The sequence below is a fragment of the Mustela erminea genome, chromosome 13 (assembly GCF_009829155.1).
Source record: "Mustela erminea isolate mMusErm1 chromosome 13, mMusErm1.Pri, whole genome shotgun sequence".
Classification (NCBI taxonomy): domain Eukaryota; kingdom Metazoa; phylum Chordata; class Mammalia; order Carnivora; family Mustelidae; genus Mustela; species Mustela erminea.
Genome location: NC_045626.1, coordinates 11,103,577 through 11,126,938, shown reverse-complemented (window position 1 = coordinate 11,126,938; position 23,362 = coordinate 11,103,577). Strand labels below are relative to the sequence as shown.

Sequence of the window (23,362 nt, the reverse complement as noted above, 5' to 3'; positions counted from 1 at the left end):
ATAAATCATTCTCAGACTGATTAACATGTAACTCAGCCATCGTTACTCCATTTTTATATACAGAGTAGTAGTAGTACGAACTTTTATATTTTTGTCATGATAACTTTTACATCTTTCTTATTCAAATGCTCATTACAAGGGAAATTGAATATAAACTGTAATTATTTTCATCTTTACCGTATGTAGGACAGTGAGGATCATAGAGATCTTTGCTGGCTTTAGTTTTATTTTTCAGTGTCAAAGCTTTCATGATAAACATTATCTCTTTCCAAATAGCTTCCTCTTATGTCTAGATTTACTCTTTTTTGGTCAGATGAAAATTCATTATGCTACGTGACAAAGTACAATCCTGATATTATCGTGCTTTTACCTTCATGAACTGTGTTCTACTACATCACCTCGAGTGGTTGTTGTAAGTGTTCACGAAGTCCCAGTATTTTTTACTTCCATTTTGCAGAGGAGATGACTAAAAGACAAGGTCATCAGTACAATCAAATAACAAACAATTTCACATGGTCACGGAGGGAAGAAAAGCTGATCAACATATTGACTTTTTTTTTTTCTTACCTTATTCTTTGCTAAACAGATTTATTCACTATATTCAGATTCTTTAAGCAGATAGATTGACAGTACTAGACCAGGTAGTTCGTATCAGGCCCTATTTGATTAAATAGATATAAGAAAATTGTCAGAACTGCAGTGTATTGATCTGTTTTTAGTTTTGCTCTTTATAATCTTCAATTAAAAACTAAATAGTAGACAAAGTTAAGGACATCCAATTTCTTCCATCCAAGGGCATCCAGAGGTCTATAAAACCCTCCACCAGTACCTGTGTGTGTGTGTGTGTGTGTGTGTGTGTGTGTGTCCTACAGCATGAGACTCAGGAAACAGAGAAGAATAAGAAAGAATGTGTGCCCCTACAGGTTTCTGTCTCCTGGGGAACGCAGATGCATAAATGTGCGAGTTCAGAATAATGTGCCAAATGTTACCAAGGGCATTCGGAATGAGGTATCTGAGGTCTGTCTACGCAGGTCAGAGGGTTAGGAAGAACAATGCGGAGATATGGGATGTACTTTGTTTAGTTTGTTTTCTTTTGCTGATGGTATTAAAACTTAAAAGGATAGAAATTGAAGGCAAACAAGCACTACTATTTTACAAACTGGATTATAAGTTTACTAAATTTAAGACAATGAACTGTTTATTGAGAATGTGGAATACGGGGATAAAAAAGGAACGCGGCTTATAAGGAGTTTATAAATTCAAAGGTTGGATGAAAACAACGAAACCAGATTTTCAATATAAAGCAGAATCAAATGCATCCTAATGGAGAAATGCAAACAGCATGCCATGGGGGAGAACAGGAAGGTTGTAAAACTTCAGTACAAGGGAGCTTGCATTGAGCTGAGCTGGATGTCAGTAGGCAAGATGAGGACAGACTTGTGTTGGAAGGGATGGCACACCTTGCCGTGTTCGGGCAGTGTGGTCCTCATCCAGCATGCCTGGAGCGCAGAATGGCTTCTGAGAGGTGATGGAAAAGAGAGACCAAAGAGCTAGCAGACAGCTGCATGGAGCCCCAGGCTTAGAATTTGGAGCAAATCCCTAGACCCTGGGGAGCAATTAAACGTATTTGATGAGGGGTTGTGATATAATTCAATGTGCATGGTAGCGAGGGAATTTCTGACACACAAAAAATGGAGAATAACCGGAGAGTTTTATAATAGTTCCAGGGAAAGATTTTAAGATCCCAGATTAGGGTTCTTGTTCTGAAAGACTGAAAAGGAAGAGTTGCTCTATTAGAGGTCATGAGTAGGTATTCTGTCAAGCACGGGATGATAGAGCCATAGTGGATTACTAAACATACGACAGGGGCACTGGGTAGCTCAGTAGGTTCATTGTCTGCTTTTGGCTCACATCGTTATCCCGGGGTCCTGGGATCGAGCCCCCTTTCCAGCCCCATCTTGGGCTCCCTGCTCAGTGGGGAGCCTGCTTCTCCCTTTTCCTCTCTGGCTTTCCCCTGCTTGTGCTCTCTCTCTATCAAATAAATAAAATCTTTAAACACACACACACACACACACAAACACACACACACACACACACAAACCTACTACATTTTAGGGTGCATATAAAGGGTAAAGGGTGCTTTACATTCCTGGGCTGTGTAGCTGATGAAGATTGCAAGATGGTGTGATATTTCCTTACACTGTTACCATTCACGGTGCTTCATAGCGACATAGAGGAAACATACAATGATTGTATCTCCTTCTCTACTGATTCTTTTGTCTTGAGCTAACCCAGCTAAGAGGTGTGTGTGTGCTCCTCGCTGTTGTGTGTACTTGCAAAATATAGTAATAATAATGATGATGATGATGGTGATGTAAACATTTACTTTGGAGTCACATCAAATATTTTGAAGAGGATTTAGGAATCCGTGCAGTAAAGGTGGGTTTTGTATGGTGATTAATGAACCAAGGTTTTGTCGTTGTTACGGTTTAGGTGACTGACAAGACCACACTTACAAGGGTCTTTGCGAATGAATTAGACATAACTTTGTAAGTTCTACTCTGCCCAAGAGAAGAGTACAAATATTTGTTTTCACTTGAGTATTTTATTTGTTTTTTATTCATTTGCCATATGGTGGGACCATAGAATGCTTGTTTCTTTTTTTTTTTTTTTGCACAGAGTTTTCACTGTGGAGAATAGTGCTTCTCTCCTCTGTCATAGTCATTCACAAAGATGGTGTGTACTTGTGTGTGTGTGTGTGTGTGTGTGTGCACCTGCACAGACATGCTTCACTTAAGGTTGCTATTAGGGAGTTCTGGACTTGCAAGTTTTTCTTTGCTGAACATTTTTTTTTTTTTTTTTTTTTAAGCAGAGGAGTATAATAGTTATCCACTAACAGCATGGGTTTCACTCTGTCTATTAAGATTAGAATATTAGTGCGCATAGTCTCACAGATTAAATGTCTGAATGCATCTGATAATTAGGTATCCATCTTAGCATTTCAAAGCTGGTCATCCACTTTCAAATACAGATGCTTGCACTAACCTTGCAAGGACACTCAAAGTAATTTCCTGCTTGTGAATTCTGACAGTGATTACAAGCCTAGTGATGGTCCTCGCTGGCAGAAGAGTGTCAGTGATGGGAAGGAAGATGAGGTTTAGGGCTCCAGAGACAGAGGGTGCGTGTGTGTGTGTGTGTGTGTGTATGTGTGTGTGGTGGTAGTGGTGGTGGTGGTAGTGATGAGGGGTAGAAAAGAAAAAACCCGATCTTCAAGTGTCTTCAAATTATTAGAGAAACAAGTAATAAGAACCTTTTTTTTTTCTTTTTTTCTTTGAGCGCTCATGCTGTCAGTGATGGAGAACAATTAGCAAGGCCACATAACGTAAAATACAGGGTCAGAGCTCAGGTTGACGGTCAGCTCAGGATTTAATGTGTGTCACGAAATGAAAAGGAATATGTCCTTCTGCCTTACCTGGATCCTATAGGAGCGCTGGATCACCGTGGGCTGGAAACAGCGATTAGCTGATAGGGATTAGTTAAATGAATTATAAGGGCTGGTTCCAAAAATGGTAGTCCCTAATGAGACTTAGAGACATAGCAAGCCTTTGATTAAAGACACAACCTGTATGTCATTGAAGTATTCCTATGGTCATTGGATCGTCCCCTACTGTTTCACACCACGGTCAGTGGTAGTGTGCAGACTCTTCTAATGGGGAGAGGCGTGGACGGGGTCAGGAGGATGGCTGTGAGAAGTGTGCGGAGGGGCGGGCTTGTTTCCATCCATCATCTGCACTTGTCTCGGGGGTCGAGTTTTTTGCCCCGTGTTGTTGAAGGTGGCAGAGTGTTTTATTGTTCCTTAACGCTGAGAAAGGACCCTTCTGTCAAGTTATAAAATATTTGATGGAAACCACTCAAAGCACCGAGCTTCTTTAAGACTCGGAGTGGTCGGGGGTGAGGGTTCCTTCACCTTTCCTTCTCTGAATTGTCCTCTGCTGCAGCTTTTGATGTCCCCCCTTCGCTGGGCCACAGACGTCTCCAGAGGCAACACCTCATAGCAGGGCATGGAGATCGAGCTTTCCAGCGGCCCCTGTTTTTCATAATCCTGGTGCAGCCACCGAGCACGGGGCACGTGACCTCAGGCGAGGCACTCAGCCTTTCTTTACCTTAGTTTCCTGGCCTGTTGGTAGAAATAATGAATTCATTCAATATGGGGATGAAATGAGCTGCTGTCTAGAGAACGTGCAGACTAGTGCCTGGCACAGAGGAATCACTCAAGCAATCCAAGCCGTAGTGACTTTCAGCTTGTTTTCTTCTTTCAGGGAGCTATAGATGAAACAGTAACTCTGAGAGTGACTTAAGAAAATTAAGCAATTCACCATATTTCCAGAACGCACCCTTTCCAGATGGGTGGGTCAAGTGATCCACTAGATAATTCCACATGGAACAAAGCTAAATTATAACTCATGCCAGTAACTAATTTTTTGTATTACTGAGCCCTGATTTAAAAAAAAAAAAAAAGTACAGAAACTAAAGGAGAAATCAGGTCCTTAAGTGTTCTAGAGCAGAGTGTAAACACAGCTGTTACCGTGCAGGGGAAGAAGCGCTTAGAGAAACCGTGATGTAAAGAGTGCTGCCATCCACACCTAACACAGAAGGAAGAAAACGTTCTACGGGCACACCTCCCTAAGTCGTGTTCAGTATTTGCTGTTTGTAGCACCTCGTCTTTTAAAGAATGCAAACCCAGTTCTGTAAGACCGTGAGCAGCCTTTACTATTCTGCAAATTGGGTGTTTGCATTCGTCTTACTCAAAGTCCAGATGATGGCAGTAATAGCGGATGAGCGATTGTGGAGACGACAGGTCGAGTCCCGTGTTTTTCAGGTTAGGAAGTTCGGGAGAATGTGTAATCATGCCTGAGTTTCCTTAGGTTCCTCTGTTCAACATAATGTTCTGACATACAGCAGGGACAGTTCGATACGGAATGAGACGAAATGCAAATCAGTAGGTGCTGTCCCTGCTGCCGATTGCTGGGGTTAATCATGCAAATCTAATGCAGTTCTTGGTATTTCAAGAAAGGTTTGAGTTGAAGTCTCAGGCATATACTGATTTAAAATTCCTACTTCGGAGAGCAGTGTAATTTTTCTCGGCTTCACATTTTAAAATACAGCACAGGATCTGGAGGCGGATTTAGTGAGTGGACATCCATCCATACTTGTTAATCATGGGAGGCAGTGGGAGGGAAGGGTGTCCTTAAAGAATGGGGGAGTTTCTAAGCATATTAAATACTTTATTAGATCTAAATTTGCAAATGTTCTATAGCAAGTCCCTTTGCTTGGAATAAGATCAAATCAACTGATTATTCGTGTTTACTGAATGCTCTGTTCCAAGAAGATGGCTAAAACTGGCAAGGACAGACCAAATAAAAATTAACACCTCCACAAGTTCCTAACTTTGGGAATGGTAGAAAATACCTTTGGAAATGAGACTGTTTACAGGAAGAAATGAAATTGTCTTGCTCCCAAGTGCAAACTGACACATTCTAATAGCCTTTCTGCTGTGCACAGTAAACACCAGCTTATCTTTCCAAGAACAATAAAATTTCATGTACTGCTGCCTGACATAAGAATTATTTTTACATATCTCCATATCGCTGACTCTCTTGTAAGTTAATCTCATGTCACATGAATTTTTCACCAGCTTCACTCTGATGTTGATAAAGGAGATGGTTCCATCAAATACATCTTGTCAGGCGAAGGGGCAAGTTCCATTTTCATTATTGATGAGAACACGGGGGATATTCATGCTACCAAGAGACTGGACCGGGAGGAGCAGGCCTACTACACGCTCCGCGCCCAGGCGCTGGACAGGCTCAGCAACAAGCCTGTGGAGCCCGAGTCCGAGTTTGTTATCAAGATTCAGGACATCAACGACAACGAACCCAAGTTCTTGGACGGCCCGTACACGGCAGGAGTTCCCGAAATGTCTCCTGTGGGTAAGTAAAGAACATGAGGCTTTGGCACTGTCCGGTTTTAGGGGGTTAGTTAAAAGCAGATCATCATAAGTACTGAAAAAAAAAAATCGCTTCGGTGTTGCTACAGCAATGCCTAGTGAGGATGAGGGGAAGTTCGAGGTGCCTTAGGAGCCGGCGTCCAAGTCTGAGTATTCAGATCGTTGTTTTGTTTCTATGGAAAATTAAGAAAATGTTCCTTTCCCACAGGGATCTCAGTGTCTTTAGTACATTGCTCATTCTCTTTTCAATGTAATATTTAATTTTTAAAAAATGATTAAAAGTACCCCTGGGAAGTTAAAAAAGAAAATCCTTGCAGACCCTGGCCTGTTGGTAATGTTTTCTTTCTCCTGATTAGTATTAATGATTCACTCTTTGAGGAATCCTTCAGTGGCCAAGGTATCAGGCTGCCCATCTAATGTTTAGATGAGGTGGTCTGTTTGTTTGTAGAGTAGGCTTGAACCCACAAATGTCCCTCCATATGCCACCACTAAGCTTTTTGTAATTTCTCCAGAAACTTAACATGTGTGGAAATTTATATTGAATTGATAATGGTAAAGTGATACTTCGTTTGAGATATATAAAAGAACCATGAGGCCTGTTTTATTCAGAGGGCTCTTCCCCCTGCCCCATTACCGGAAACACAGAAAGCAAAGTACTTCCGGTATATGCTTTATTTCTATCAAATGATAAAAAGTCAGTTTTAAGTAATTGAATCAGATGTCTTTGGAATAGTTTTCAGCCAGTATGTAATTTTACATGATCTTACAATACAAAACAAAAAAATATGGGGCTTAAATAGACCAGTTGATTTATATATTTATTTGCTGTCATTTTTTGTCCTGAAGTAAGACAGTTATTTAAAGTAATAATTGAATTTGTATTTTAACAGGTGAACATTTTACCCAATGTGATTTGTTTTATATTACATAAAGGTCACTTCATTCATTCCAGCATTCAGCCAACAGATCGACTGTGTTAGGAAGGGGAATTGCAAAGACGTGTATTATGTGTGCCCTTTAGGAGAGCCACAATTTAGTGACCCTAAATTCCTAACAGATGGGAGCGTAAAAATTATTTAAGGTACCATTGCTCTAGCCAGAAAGAAAATAGAAACAGAAATAGAAACAGAAAATGAACCAGAAGAATGGATGCTTGTGGTCTGGAAAAATTCAGAACCCCAGAGGCAGCATCTCACTGTACCTACCTTCTCAGTGAGTGTTTCTTTGACCAAACAGGCTTATTCACACTTTCTCAGTACTGCCCCACATCTTCAGGGCTGCTCGCTGTTGCTTAACAACAAGAACAACTAGGAGACAGCTGCCACAACAGGATTTGCAGGTTTTAAAGAAAAAGGGAAGGTACTTGGTCCTCCCACAACTAGTCGTGCTTAGAAAAACAAGAAGCTTTGAGTTGTGTTTGAGGAGGTCAGCCCAACTCCGTAACTTTCATATGGGCATGTTGGATATTCTTCATCGGCTTGTTACCATTTTCCTTCGCTACCCAGAATGTAGCCATGCAAACTGGATTAATGTGAATTAGTTCTTCTAGAGGTGAAATGATGCACACTGTAGTTTGGGTTTTAATTGTACTGCTCTGATATCAAACAGCATGATTATTATGCACACATGCAAGTTAGTTAATTGATCAATTCCAGCAGGTTCAGAACTTTTTAGAAAATCATTTTCAGGGGCCTTCAGGATTTAACTGACATTAATTGAGAATTCTGGAATAACAGAAATTTAAACTAAGATCAATGGAAGTCTACATTAAATACGTAATGTGGACCTATAGTGAGTTGTAGTTTATCAGAGGGTGTAATTCTAACCAAGTAGTTGTAGTAGCCACTAAATAGTATGGCATATATAATACAAGCATTCAGTGTTTAATATTCAGGGCTATGTTTTTCACTGGAGGCTCACTGCAAGATTGAAAACACACTAATAAGCCCTTAGGATAGTTCATTCATTTCCAGACGAGTGTAGATAAGCACGGACAACTTAAAGTCATTTAAAAATATGTGTTCATGTGTGTCGTGCATGTGTATGTGTATGTATATATAAGGTGAATTTCTTAGTGAACACTTCAGGAAAAATTATATACAACCCAATTTACAAAAGTAGTTTTGATTATTTTGTTTAAGGCACTTTCCTTTTCAAATGAAGGAGCAAATCAGTACTTAAGCATGTCACCAGAGTAAATACTGCTGTAAAGATGGTACATTGTGAAGAAAATAGAGAATATTAATGCCATTAATTTTAATATTTTAAAATAATCATAATTTAATTTTTAAAAATATTTTAAATATTTTAAATATGCACCATTTACTATTTGGTTCTACCAGGCATCTACAGGGTACAATCAACTAAGTCTGTCGAATAAAAAAAAAAATAAATCAGAATTTTAAAAACAGTGCTATATACAAAGCTTCATAATACGCACCTGTTTTTAAAGAAAATGGGGTTGGTAAGGAAAAACATAGTTCTGAAAAGACAATAGATTTGTAACAAGATGGACATTAATGACTTATTTAAAGGACTTAGGGAAATCTCTTTAGAAATATATTGAAATGAGATGTTATATTAAAAATATTTTCAATAGGGGCGCCTGAGTGGCTCAGTGGGTTAAAGCCTCTGCCTTCAGCTCAGGTCATGATCTCGGGGTCCTGAGATCGAGCCCCACATCGGGCTCTTTGCTCAGCAGGGAGCCTGCTTTCCTTCCTCTCTCTGCCTGCCTCTCTGCCTACTTGTGATCTCTCTCTGTCAAATAAATAAAAATAAAATATTTAAAAAAATATATTTTCAATAAATTATTAGAAACAAATCCAAACCTTAGAAGAATTCAGAAAGAAAAAGACTTGTTCCATTCCCATCAATCGGACATAAATGGTAAAATAACCTGTGCTTAAAATATGTAAACTAAGTAAATGCGAGTAACATTTTTAAGATTCAGCTCCAAATGGAAATAGAAAGAACACATCATGATAAATGCTCTCCATGTGAAATAACTAAACACATAGTTAAATGCAGAAGCCATAGGGCTTTCTATCACATGCAATATACAAAAACAAATAATAATGTAATTTTTAAGGTTGTCATCCTTTTCCTCCTTTGGGAGGGTGGGGTAGATTTTCATTTTATGCTTTTATTTTTCAATCAATTCATAGAAACAAATGAAAACTAAAACTATTCCTGAAGAGATGCCACCTAATAGCCAGTTAAGTGGATCCATCATTAACTTACTCAGTTAATGAAGTTTCATTTTCTGTCTGGCTCTACTCAGCTATAATAGTGAGATCCCTTCAGTGACTTGGGTGTCAAGATGCTGTTCCTTGTCACACTGCCTTCTGGACAATAATGGAGACTTATAGCAATTGCTCTTGATAAAAACTTGTTACCTGACCCTGATGGATGAGATGCCTAAAATTTGAGTCCCTTCCAATTCTGAGGATCCTCCTAATGGCCATCATCAATCTTATTATTTTTTTTTGCTAACATATTTTTGTAGCCCTTAAATCTTTCTGAGGGCTTAATTAGCATTTATCTTCATTTTGGGTTTGTCTTTTACGAAAAATATGTCAATTTTTCATATGCCTTGAAACATGAAAAAAGAAAGTAATTAAAAACAAAGGTAGTGTGTTCAGCGTTTTGTGAATCATTCTGTGTTGTGGCATTTGGAAGTTTTTAATTCATTGGTTTTTGGATTGGCACGTAGGGACCTCAGTGGTACAAGTGACAGCAACAGATGCCGATGACCCTACGTATGGTAACAGTGCCCGAGTGGTCTACAGCATTCTGCAAGGACAGCCATACTTCTCAGTGGAGCCAAAGACAGGTAAACATTGAAATGTGACTCTTTTTATAATGTCATCACATGTGTCTTGGCACAGAGTTAGTTATTTTTATTTGATACAGTTAACGCTGATAATAGACGCTGCATGGCTTCTGAGCTTCTCTCAATATGTGAACTGTGGTAATAAACACATTATTTATTGAGGCGTTAGCATCTTCCAAGAGTATTTTATTAGGCTTATCAGAACTTCTACCAAATTTAAAGTATTCTGTGTAAAAAAAGTATTTCGGTTGCTATCTCCTGACTGTATAAGAAAATATTATTGACATCATTTTCTTTTTGTCTCACTTTAACTAATTCATGTAGAAAACACACACAATTAAATTTAAATCTGAAGCAGGAACCGCCCTGACATGCAGTAGGATAGGTAGTTAAGTTTCAGGTTATCCTCTAAGTCAGGTTTACTCAGGAGAATTAGTTTAAACGTAACAATTAGGATGATGGTCTGCTAAATGAAAAACTAAATTAAGTGATTTAATTTTAGAAGAAAAAAACATATTTTCTATGAGTTGCATCACTGCCTGGATAAGTTGGTTGGCTAGGTGTTCTGTTTTGCTTTAAAGCTGAAATAGTTTCCAGTAAGTAGGAAAGAGTCTAGAGCGCTGCTAGCATGATTATAAAGTAACATTTGATCTATTCTGCTTTTCTGGTTCTGGGTGGAGGAAGAGGGGTGAGTGTGGAGATGGGTGGCTTGTGCCTCTGGTCTTCTTCACCGTGAAATACAGCGTTTATCCATATTGTAACGATTTTTTCTTTATTGTAAAGAAAATTATTCTTCAAACAGCCAAGTTTATGATTATTGGATAGGACCTGTGACCTTAAATGGTTATTTTAATGATACTTAGACTATTTTCCACATAAATGGTAATAATTCATTTTCAAATCCCTGTGGAGGATAAATATTTTAAGCATCTTTTGAAAATGGTGATAGTAATGTGCATGAACGGAAAAATAAATTCAGTCCTACCTCAGCAATAGAGTTTTTACAGAGATATATTTGCATATTTTATACCAATATAGTGTCTGGAAGCCACCTGGAAAGTCTAACAGAGAAGAAACAGTTCTGATTAAGCAAGTATTGAAGGAGAAATAAACAAAAGTATTTGATTTATGATATGAATCCTGTGAACGTAGAACGTGTGCTTGTGGTTGATTTAATGATAGATCTGAGAAGCATAAATCCACCCACCCATTCCCTTATAAATCGACTCTTCGCAGCCTACAAAGACATTGACAAGTTTCTGACAATTTGCTCACAAATTATACACTCCTGCATTATATAACCTGTCCAGAAATAGCAGGCATTCCTCCCTAGGGTTAAATATTTTGCTGGTACTAATGATTGGCTTTTGATTTTAGCTTTGTGGTACAGTGATCATTTTTCCTTAAAGTCTTGTGGAGGTAAGGTAAGGCCTCTGACTGAGCAAGCCGACAATCGTCCATGTCATGGGATCATGTTATTAGTACTTCAAATTAATTCTAATTTCAGAATCTCAAGGACTATGTATTGTAGAAGATGAAGAGGTCAGTTTAATTTTGTTTTGTTTAGAGTTTATCATATTGTAATTATGGTAATCATTGGGACTTCTCTTTGTACGGTCATTAGTGCAGAGACATCCTGGAAATGTTTGTCCTCTGCTAATTTATAATATGGATAGTGTATTATTTGCAAAACAAATCTATTTTTTTCATAAAAATGGAACGTTTTCAACCCTTAAAGGCATGGATACCTGTGAGTCAAGTTTGACTTGTCTTCATAGTTGGTGTCAGTTGATTTTTATCTATGTGAGAAATAACATGAATTTCTAAATCTTTAAGAGCTTTTTAAAAAGAAAATAAAATTTTTGATAGGAAAAATACTGGAAATATGCTAAATCGGGATTTTGTAAAAATAGGCACAGGGAGGGGCACCTGGGTGGCTCAGTGGGTCAAAACCTCTGCCTTCACCTCAGGTCCGTGATCCCAGGGTCCTGGGATCAAGCCCCGCATCGGGCTCTCTGCTCAACGGGGAGCCTGCTTCCCCCTCTTTCTCAGCCTGCCTCTCTGCCTACTTGTGATCTCTGTCTGTCCAATAAAGAAACAAAATCTTAAAAAACAAACAAATAAACAATAGGCACAAGGAATTACTGTTAGGTGCATTTCTATAAGTTTAACTTCTGATTTTTTTTTCTAATATTAATACCTATTACCATTTAGTAATCACACATCATGAACCTAGCATGGCCACAGCTTCCGGTCACTTATTATACCTGTAGCACTACTCACAGCCCAGATAACCAGGGGGTAGCTGCATTTTCCACCTTATTTCTCCATCAGGAAGACAAGACTGTGAGTAGCTGCAAAAGCCAATGTTAGCAGTTTGTGCTAATAAGCAAACACAATGGGACTAGGAGCACGATAAGGCAGCATTAAAAGGACTGCAGAGCGTCCCATCGCCCATCTCCACAATGACCGCCAACTGCTGGGAAGCTGGTGGTTGTTTATTCTGAGGTTTCATCCACTCTGTAACCTGCAAACAAACAGACTCCGTGTTTCAGTCTATTCGATATATGGCAGGACTGGCTACATAATTTGCAGTTCAAAATGGAAATGCAGGGCCCGTCTTCTAAAATTAACAGGACTTCAAGAATTATCAACAGAGCGAGAAACAAGCCTGGGACCTGTGACCCCTGCACAGGGCACGTGGCCATAAAGCTGGCCCTGAAAAATGGGTTGAATGATAAAACACCACTTGTCATTTAGGAGTTCCTTCTTAACATAGAGGTGTGACTACACAATACCTGCGTCCTATATTACATACCCACTTGTGACACCATAAGTTTATGTAAGTAATATAGTCATAACAAAGCCCCTCCCCCATGTGCCCTTGAAATGCATTCCGTTCTGTGGTGTGGAGGACCCTCCTTCCTGTCAGGCTTGCTGAGGATGTCCTCTCAGAGATTACAAGACTCCCTTCCTCAGAGACTCTTCATTTGATGCCAACTCTGAAATTCTTTAGTGTTCTAGAAGCGTCCATGTTTGCTATCATTGGTTCTCCTCTGACTTTTTATGGTTTTATCATATGCTTCACTTACAGAGGGACAAACCAAATATAAACACAGCTTAGATGTCAAATTTAGAAATATAAACTAATAGGAAGAGATACACCATGTACATCTAATGTGTCTCAGATCCACATGGCATGAAGCCCCGTAGACCTGTGTTACCTGGGTTGTGTGGTTGCCTGGACCCCTATACCAGTCCAAGACCTGAGTGAGTAGATGCCAGGCCTCAGGGATTCTTTGGATCCCTAAATGGGGTGGATATCAGAACCAGCTATTATCTGTTACATTTAGTACATATTTACATTCATGAGAAGTTCCATGGTAAAACAGTATGCTTTAAAACAATCATAAATGGCTGTTAGGAAATAAAAGAATCATCTGAAAACCAGACAGTTGTTGGGCAATAGTGATGATAAATTAATGTTTCATATGCAAGTATTTTTTGTGCCCATGGATTATGCATAAATGGAAAGTTCTGGGTTATTAGGTCAGATGATACATCTATAGAAAAATTATTATTCAGGAAGCTTAAAATCTGAACTAATCTTTTTTCTAAAGAGCTATTGGAAATATTCTTATCATAAGTAGCTTAAAATGACTGATACTGAAATCAAATAATGTTGTTGTCTTCCATGAAAATCTCACAGAACTATAGAGATCTGGCTAGACAAAACTGGCCTTTACTACTTCAGAGATGTAGTGTTAGCAATTTGCTGTATGTGTGTTTCTCTATAATATATAGAGAAATCACATCCACTGCCTGAGAACTCTTTGCCAAATGTAGACAGCTTTATTTAAAACTAAAGAGCTAGCAAAAGTCATGGGGCTGGAAATCTATTATTTTTGAATGTCCTTATTTAAATTCATTTCTCTCCCAATTATCCCATTCTTGTCAAAAATATGTTTAATATTTGAGGTATTTGGAAATTACCTTTGCCACCTGGTTACTTTGCAAACTTTGTGATGATTTTTACTTTGGAAAAGGGCTATTTATAGGATCACTTGTAAAGAAACAATTAGAAGTGTGAAAAATAAGTGAGTAACTTTGACTACCAGACTTCTTTCTTAATAATGTTACATTTCCTTACAAAAATAATGCCACCAAGCAAAACCTTGAGAGGATGAGGCTGCCGTGTTTTCCTTGCTGATTAGTTGAGATATTAAGGCCTCTCTCCATCATTATGAAGGCGTAAGGATGAAAGCTCACTTGGACCTATTGATTTCGGAAGGAAAAATAAGAGATGCCCAGAAGTTTAAAAAAAAAAAAAAAAGTGAATGAACAGGAAATGATTCTAAACACAGCTCATTAATATTTTGTCATCTAATGACACACTTAATGATCAAATAGTAAAGAGAGCCAATCCTCAATTTATTTTTTTTAAAAAAGGAGTTACAAATAAATAAAGGATGGTTAACATCTGAAACAAAAGAAAGGAAAAAGAGAGATGTAAGTCCCAGAACTCTTAGACAAAGACATTTTATGCTCAGTAGCAACATTACTGAGATCAGCACTTATTGTATCATAGAGTTAACAGAAGTATTGAAGAGCAAATATGAAATACATGTGGAAACATTACGACACTAAGAAGAATAGGTAGTAGACACTGATCAACCAACCAGACCAGTATGTGACTCTTTCTTATGATTTTCATGTTTCTTTGATAGTTCACATATTAACTATAAGCAGTGTGTAAATAGCCAAAAGAATTCAGGGAAGGAGTTCCTTAAACTATATTTGCTGTACTTGTAGCAACACTGCCTGATGAGAAAAAGTGGTCAAAGTTTAGAAACAAAACAAAACTGTCCTAACTTAAGGAAGTGTAACTCAAACACTTAAAATACGGATGTGTTGTTGATGTGTGTATATGTGTGGGTGTATTTGTGTTTGATGGCGAGTGCCCAGACTAAACACAAATATAGTTACTTAAGACAGGATGAGTGTTGTTTAACTTGTAATCTTGGAAACTAATAACAAATTGCTTAAATTTTTCCTGTGTTAATGAAGAGCTTTTCTCATCTGTTGCCCACCCCTAGAACAGTTACCAAACTGTCGAATACTATGAAGTATAGGACAGGCCTTGTATAGTTTCCTGTAGACTTATTCTTGGTGCTGAAATTAACATGCACTATAAGTAAAATATAACACATATTATAAATAGAATATAGCACACCGTTATGACTTGTGTACATTGAATCATCAGCCTTTAAATTAGCAGCTTTTAAAAAATATAAATCTGGAGGATATAACATTTTTATGCTAAACATGAAGAATGAAAGAAGCTTCATCCCAAATTAAACAATTATTTGCAATTACTTTATTCCCGAAGAACCATCCTCTATCAAACAAGCTGGGTTTGCTGTCGTTTTGCTACTGAAAAGTCCATAATACAAGAATTTCTCATCCTTAGGTCTGAGTCAATGAAGATTTAATTCTTGACCTCCCCATAAAAAGTAGAATCTGTTTAATAAAATAGATTAGACATCTTTCAAGCTATGGTCCTAGGTGGATAGGTAAGACATAGTTCTTGCTGGAAAAGATGAAATTACAAGAAATAATTAAGTAGGAATCTGAGCTCTTTATATTTAATTAGTAAAGATGACCTCATATTGCTAGTTTCAAGGTCTATATAGATCAATGTGAAATATATTCTTATCTGATAACCCCTCTATGTACATGTACTAAGTATATTAGGTAAGTATATCATTTTATATATTTACATATGATGTTAAACTAAATTTCTTCCCATTTTTAAATATTATTGCCTAATATACTTAGGCAGTAATTAAATAGTTATAAAAGAACTAATTTACTGTACCAATGACTACTGTGTCAAGTTTCGCCATCAATCAAGATGAAAGTCTGAAATCAATTTCTCCTGCATTTGAAGCCTTAAGGGTGATCAGTATTCAATGCAATTGATTACAAACAAACAGCAACAAAACCCATGAATGTTTTCAATATCGCTGATTTATATTAACATAGTCATTCTCATCTTTAGTGCTTTTTCTCAGATCTGTCGATACAGGTAACACCATCGTGCGTCATAACGACCATCACAACCATAGCCATAGTTTAAAATGGTGTTTTTCTTATTAAACATAAATCACTCTCATTTTTTGCTTTGTAGACTATTTCAGCTATTTTTTCTCAAAGAGAGGTAATGGGAACCATAACTGAAAGGTTACAGTGATTTCACATCACCTGGGAATTAAGTGGTTAGAGAGGGTGAAAGAGAAGAAAAGGAGCGTTTCATTGTCATGTTCCTGCACAGGTTAAACCCATTATTTTAGATGAGGACTTCATGTTATTTATTTATAAGTTGTTATTTCTGAGCCATATTTTCATAAAACCAAAAGATAATCCTCTCTATCCAATATTGAGAAGCCCCACTTTTCCCTTGTTATAGCGCTCTCTGTGTTCTGTAATATTGTTCATAACTACTATGTCCCTTTGGTCTTTAGTAGGTGGTAAGATTATTTAAAATAAGACAACGAAAGGCAACAACTCAGGAGTGACTTGCTACCTATATCAGTGTTCTTTGCTAGTATAAATGCAATGATTCATGATGCGTTTTACTGGGATTTGAAATTTTACAGGAGTCATCAAGACCGCCCTTCCAAACATGGATAGAGAGGCTAAAGACCAGTATTTGCTTGTTATTCAGGCAAAGGATATGGTTGGTCAAAATGGAGGACTCTCAGGAACTACGTCAGTCACCGTGACCCTAACTGATGTCAATGATAACCCACCTCGCTTTCCTCGAAGTAAGTTATTTTGTTAAATACTCCAAGTGCCCTAACTTCCCTTGCCAGTCTATAAAATGTCTTTTGAAAGGACTCTTTCCAAATACTTCTCAAGCAAGTGACCTTACTACATTCTCTCACAATTTTGTTTCATGAGGGTCATGGATTTTAAATCAGAAATGTAGAATATAAAGTGTATTGAAAATGAAAAGAGGCAATCAGATCTTTGTATTACTTCTGTCTTCAATATAATATGGTTTTTCTTTGGTTCATATTTTTAATACCAGACAGTTATTAAGTTCATTTATATAATCATCTTTTCATTCTAAGATATTCTTTGTATATGTTCTGTAAGTTACAAGGTTGTTGCCAATGGTAGCATTCAGAAAAATTTCATGCATTCTGAAAGTATTGATTTATTTTTAAAGATAAAAATGGAAGAGCACTAAACTTTTTCATTTTTTACTGCATACTTTTTTTTAGCCACTTCATGCACATTAAACATTCCTTTAGCAGTTCTACCATCTCTTTCTTGTGCAAACATTCAGTGTTTCAAAAGAAGTCAATTCAAAGAACCACAAAACCACATGCCCTCAATTTAGTTTCTATGACCAAAGTGGCTTTTGACTTAGCCAAGAAAAAAAGGGGGGGGGGGTGGAATTCTAGGTAGAAATGTCTTGATTATAGAAAAGCATTTCATCTCACTCTCTTTTAGTTTTTTTTTTTTTTCCTTTTGTAAGTATATGTGATATTTCTTTACAATGCTCAGGAAAATAAGGAAATTGTATAGACTGTTACGTCTCTAAAATGTTTGTTTGATAGACATGAGTAACAAAACTTCCTTACAAAAACAGATCTTAGAAGTGAACAATGTCAAGGAAGCTTTCTCTGCGAACATGAAAGACACTGTTTTCCTGCAAATACTTCATCTTTGGATGTTTCATTTTTATTTTAGACAGTTTTAATATGTAATACTGTTATATGATATCGCTATACAACAGACATTTTAATATTAATTGGGAGAGGGGAGGAAGGTTGTAGAATAAGAAAAATAATAACATAATTATATTGGGCTCACAATAAACTATTTTTCTTTAAGCCTAGAGTGGTAAGAATTGATACTTAGAATTTTTGTTGTTTCGGTTGTCATGATTTGATAAGATACAGTACAGGTTTTCTAGCTTATTAGATGCTCTCTTACTTATTAAAGTGAGGGAAGCCGGGATATGTCATTGGATTTTTCAGTTTTGCGGGATTCTCTCTACCATGTGTAGTTAATATTCTATCCTTAAAATTTCTGGATTTTACTAAGAATGCTTTGGATGTGTGAAGGGGGTCAATCGAAAGTCATCAGCATATCTTTTCATTATTTTTTTAAATCAGTGACTGTTCACAAAATTTATAAAATTGCTAACAATAATAATTTTGAGCTGAAAATATGGTCCCTTCATATGGTTACATTTTCCTTCTTCAGTTCCTTCGAAGAGGATCTTTTCTCTTCGTAAGAAAGTGAAAATATACCACATTTAACAACCTGAAGGGAATGGAATAGGTGGAGGAAGCCGGAAAAAAAACAGATGATTAGAGAAAAATGGTTCTGAGGAGTTTTCTGGTTTCAAAGGGATGATTCACGGTCATCTGCTTTCCAGAGTTTTTCTTTTCCTTGACTTGCAGGATGGTGAAGAGGAATTTTTACAACAGAAAGTTAGAAAGCTTCTCTTTCTGTCTTACTTTTCTTTCCTCTGTACAAATAATATCTCCTCTGCTCTTGTGTCATTGTGTCCCAAATCAGTTCCACATATAACCCACGGAGATACCTGTTATTTCTGATGAATTTATGAGTTAAAACAAGGCTGATCTGATCTTTCGCCAGTTGTCCTTGTCCGGTTGTCTGAAACCTTCTCAGTAAAAGACACTGTTACATAAATCCTACCAATAAGTAACCAGAACTATGTAGTCTTCTGTCGCCCATAGGAAGCCTAAGCTCTGCTGTTTTCATTTTTTAATATTAATGTTAATATTAATTATATTTTAATTATTTAGATTCAATGGTTACAGGCTTAATTTTATGCATAACTATGTTAAATTTACTTATTATTAAAAATAGCTTATTTCTCACCAGTAGAAATACAGAAATGGAGACACTTATCATGCCTTTCTCAGGCTTTTTCTGCTGTCATATATTAATTATTATTAGATCATCACCAAGGAATTTCTGGAGTCTATATGAAACCTGTCCTTTATCTCCTATGCCTTAGCGTATTTTTTTAGTAAAATACAAAACCAAATTAAGCAAAGATGATGCAAAACGGCCACATAGTTAAGTATTTTGGGGTGAGCATTTGTGTAATTTGTTCACTTCGTGATGTGAATTTCACAGGGTCTTACCAGTATAACGTCCCAGAGTCCTTGCCAGTGGCCTCCGTTGTGGCCAGGATCAAAGCGGCTGATGCAGATATAGGCGCTAATGCTGAAATGGAATACAAAATTGTGGATGGTGACGGACTGGGGATTTTCAAGATTTCTGTTGATAAAGACACCCAGGAAGGCATCATTACTATACAGAAGGTAATATTTCCTTTACTTTTAAGTTCTTGAAGGTAGCACCACAGCACATGCAAAACAGAAAGCCATGTTTGCTTTGATAGAAGAATGTATTAGACAAAATAAATGACCGTGTGGAACTATTATTATTTTGACTTTAGGAAGAAAAGGTCTGTGTTTATTTTGAGGTGTCAGCATCATAGAGAATCATGAATGACATTTGTAATCATGCTGTGACTAGTCTACCGAGTAATCCCACAGCCCTTATCTGTAATGCTAAGACAGTAAGGCACACTGGAGATGTGCTGTTTTAAATGACCTCTGTGGAGAGGTGAGTATGTTTCTTTGTTGACTATTCCAGGCAAGAAACCCCTAAAATCAACTAAAAGTCCTTGTTAGGAAGCTAGACAAACACTCCATATAGGTGAAATCAGTGCAAAGTTGGAAATAGAAACCAAAATGTTGAAGACTTGCTACGTTATCAATTATTCCTTTTTACAGTTTATACTAATTGAAGTGTTTGAGGAATTCATATGGAGCATGAAAAGTTGTGAAGCTTATCATAATCCCCTAAATATAAGTGCAAAGGAGATAGAAAATCCCTATAATCCAAACTAAAGACTCTGTCATGGTATATTTAAATTAGCTCCCAACACTGATCAGATAAGGAGGAAAATGAGCTATTTATTCCTTCTGCTTCATATAGACATGATTTTTGACAAATGTTAAATTTAAAAAAATTATTTGAAATAGTAAAAATTAAAATATGTGGAAAATCCCCACCCCCTGAATAATGGAATTTTATGTCAGTCTGACAATCCAGGTGTATAAATCTGTAATTAACACTCCTCAATAATTAACACATGTCCGTAAAGAAAGTTATATTTTAGTTGTTACAGGAAAACATATGTTTGATTTTAGGCCAATGGGCAAAACATTTCTGCAATTATTTCCAGTGGACAGCTGCTATTTTAGCTCAGCTGGTGACAATCTGTGTAAAAAAGTTTTAATAGCTAGGATAGGCCAACTGTTGGCAAACGTTTTGTTTTGTTGTCTAAAATAAAAGGAATGTAATAAGGTACGATGTTGCTCAAAGGTTTCAAAGATTCATCTGAAACCAGTCTGTTCCTATTCTAGTATTGTAAATATATATTGAAATTATTTTTATTGAACACATACATTTCATATATTATAAAGAGCATAAAGCATGGAAGAAGCATATACACAAATACATGTATTTGATATCTTTAGTTCAGTAATAAAGTTTATCTTCAATTTCTTAATGTTACTTTTTAACGTTTTAGGGAATTAACTGTTAATTCTGGTCACAGTCAAATAGCACACTTTTTCTTTTTTTCAAGTTTACAGCTTTGTAGTCATTTCTACTTTCTTGCTCCTCCGTGATCCATAATAGCTCTTGGCTGTATGTTTTTTTCTGTTCTCTTTAGCATTATCCTGAAGTTGGTTATCATGGCTCACTCCGAAACTATTTTAATAGTTCCTGAGTTCACAACCTGTTTCTAGCCTCTCAAATCCACCACTTCTTTAAATTGCTGTTCAAAATTCAACAATATTATTACTCCCAACTAGATTGAAAGCGACCTACCTTATCCTACGGGAATAAGAGAGAAGGCTACCACAAACTAAAATGAAGCAGTAAAATACTCATGAATGAGCTTATATGCTTAGAAATTCCCAAAGAATTCACGGAAGGACTGTTAGAGTTAGCAAGACTTTTCAATAATAATGGCTACAAAAGTAATTTAAATATCAGTAGCTTAGCTGTAGCTCCTAAGAACTGTTGTATGAACTTTCATCTTCAATCCAAGGACAGCAGCTTCTACTCATGAAAAATAGAATATCTATACTTGGCCCACTACCCTTAAAACATTCCATCTTAAGGCAGTGTAGTCCACTAGCCTCATAAGGGCAGTCTTTAACCCCAAATACAAGTGTTTTTCCATCATGAAGACAGGAACCCAAGTCTCTATTTCAGAAGCTTTTGCTTAACATTTTCTTTTAATTTAATTAGTCTCTTTAGAGAGCTGTTTTTGTTGTTGTTTTGTTTTGTTTTGTTTTGTTTTCAGAGCGAAGGAGGTCTATCCTTAAGATTTTCTGATTCCCTCTGTCAGAACTAACAACTGCATATGGTCCTCAAGGACAGGATTTTGATTTTCAGTTTTATGTATCACGATTTCAATGAAATGGGGTTCTGTATTTCATTCCAGGTAAAATGTTTCCAGGGGTTTCTCACAGCGAGTGGAGTCAGCAAAAACATGTATGAGTCCCATAAATCCAGTGTTCTTTCTGTACTAGGGAGTAGTAGAATCATCTATGAAATCCAAAATGGATTTCTGAATCTGAGTCACAAGGGCACTCCTACTAAAACTAAGAAATTCTGAAGGAAAACAAATGAAACATTCTTACATTGTTGTTAGAATATTTTTGAATTTTCATTTAGATGTACAGTAGAATGCTATGGGCGGTCCAAAAAAATGACACATTTTTTGATGGGTTTTCTAGTGTCTCCTAACTAAAGGAAAATGTTTACCACCAGGCACTGCTAGGATGTTGACATACGTACTTGTTCCACTGCTTATTTATATCATCATTTCTCTTGGAAATAGGGTATTTTGTACCTGTGGACCTTGCTTGATAATCATGTGAACTTATTCTCTCCGTACTCTATAGTATAATAAAACTTTAGTTCATTGCTTTGTCATAAACAATGCACTGTCATGGTTATAATGAGATTTATTCTGGTTTGAGCAAACTTACCGTATTTTGAAACATTTACATATGTTATACTTTGCATAGAGTGAACTTCAGAGCAGAGAGAGACAAGAAAACAATCTTTTTAAAGATACGTTAGAAAAAGAAAAATTAGTACAGAATTGTGAAAGATAACCTTCACTTATGTTATTATTCCTCCAATGTCTTATATAGAAAATGTTTATAAGTATGACTAAAGAGGCGGAATCCCAAAGGCTAAAGGTTTTTGTAGATACTACTACAGAATCATAAACATGATTATGTAGTTTAAATACTGTTTCAATACAGCGTTTCACAGTGAAAACTGCTGCTTTGGCCATTTATGAATGATTTAATGAAACTTCGACAACCTGTTACACGGGGCTTCCAAATTCACAAAGTGTAAGCATAAGTATTATCCGATGTGAGCGAAAACTGTCCTTCTTTCTACCTAGAGTTTTTTCTGCTTACATTTCTGCATCGTAATTTACAATGTGGGAGCTTTTGTTTCCTATTTTTCCTTTGAGAGATGACAATCTTTCCTCTAATGCACTTCAGTTTTCAATATAAGACCTCAGTAGGGATTAAATATGGGATTTTGCTTTTATAAAATACATTACTATAAAGTTACAGTACAGTAAAAAATGAACATTTTCAAGATGCATTTCCTGTGAAGGATAAGTACACATTCATCTCTGGCATATGGAGTGTTTGGAGGCTCACATTGTCACTGTCAAACAGCATATTTAAGCTTTTCCTGGCCGATTCTAGGCTATCTTTATAATCTCCTTATATTCCTACCTTTAAAATTCTGAATGAGGCCAAAGCTATCAAATAATGGAACATTATCATCAAAGTATTGATAAGGTGGCCCACATCCCTTCACTGTGCAGGAGGAAGAGTTAGAATATACAGTTTCCTTTCAGCTTTCTCTCTGCCATGAGGATTTCTAAGTGCTAGGGTTTACTATCTTGTTATTGAAATGGGTCCTTTGTCTACGACTTGCAATAATGAGGGGCTAATTCCCAGAGTCAAGTATGTATTTCAACATTTCATAAAATGCTACTGATGTGTGGTGGAGGTCTGTCGAACTGGCAGCATTTCCAATTTATTTTTCTTCTTATCATTACATTTTTCTTTCAGAGATTTTATTCAATTAATCCTGGTGCTGTGGAGGCACATTTCTCAAATGGAACAAAAATATTTCTCTCGGACTGTGGAAAGGCATACATTTTGAATTATTTTATTTATTATTTTAGTTTTTAAGGCTGACTGTGATAAGATTAATATAGTAATTCGAATGTAGTTAACTTGTAAATTTCAGACTGTATTTTCCAATTTATCCAGCCCATTGTTACTGTGTATATTTTAGCACATCTTTATGATACTTTAATTATTACGCTCATGTATGCATAGAAATAG

At 36.7% G+C, this 23,362-nt stretch overlaps 1 protein-coding gene across 2 annotated transcripts in view; it reads left to right on the top strand.

Moving 5' to 3' along the window:
• Nucleotides 1-23,362, top strand: part of CDH7 (cadherin 7) — a 127,473-nt gene that overhangs the window by 49,843 nt on the left and 54,268 nt on the right. Inside the window, exons 3-6 of one of the 2 annotated variants that reach the window (XM_032311015.1) lie at nucleotides 5,696-5,990; nucleotides 9,720-9,839; nucleotides 16,499-16,666; nucleotides 19,026-19,213. In XM_032311015.1, coding sequence (XP_032166906.1) covers nucleotides 5,696-5,990; nucleotides 9,720-9,839; nucleotides 16,499-16,666; nucleotides 19,026-19,213 — 771 coding nt within the window. Of the gene's footprint in view, nucleotides 1-5,695; nucleotides 5,991-9,719; nucleotides 9,840-16,498; nucleotides 16,667-19,025; nucleotides 19,214-23,362 lie in introns of those variants that run through there. The other variant, XM_032311016.1, reaches the window with a different exon arrangement.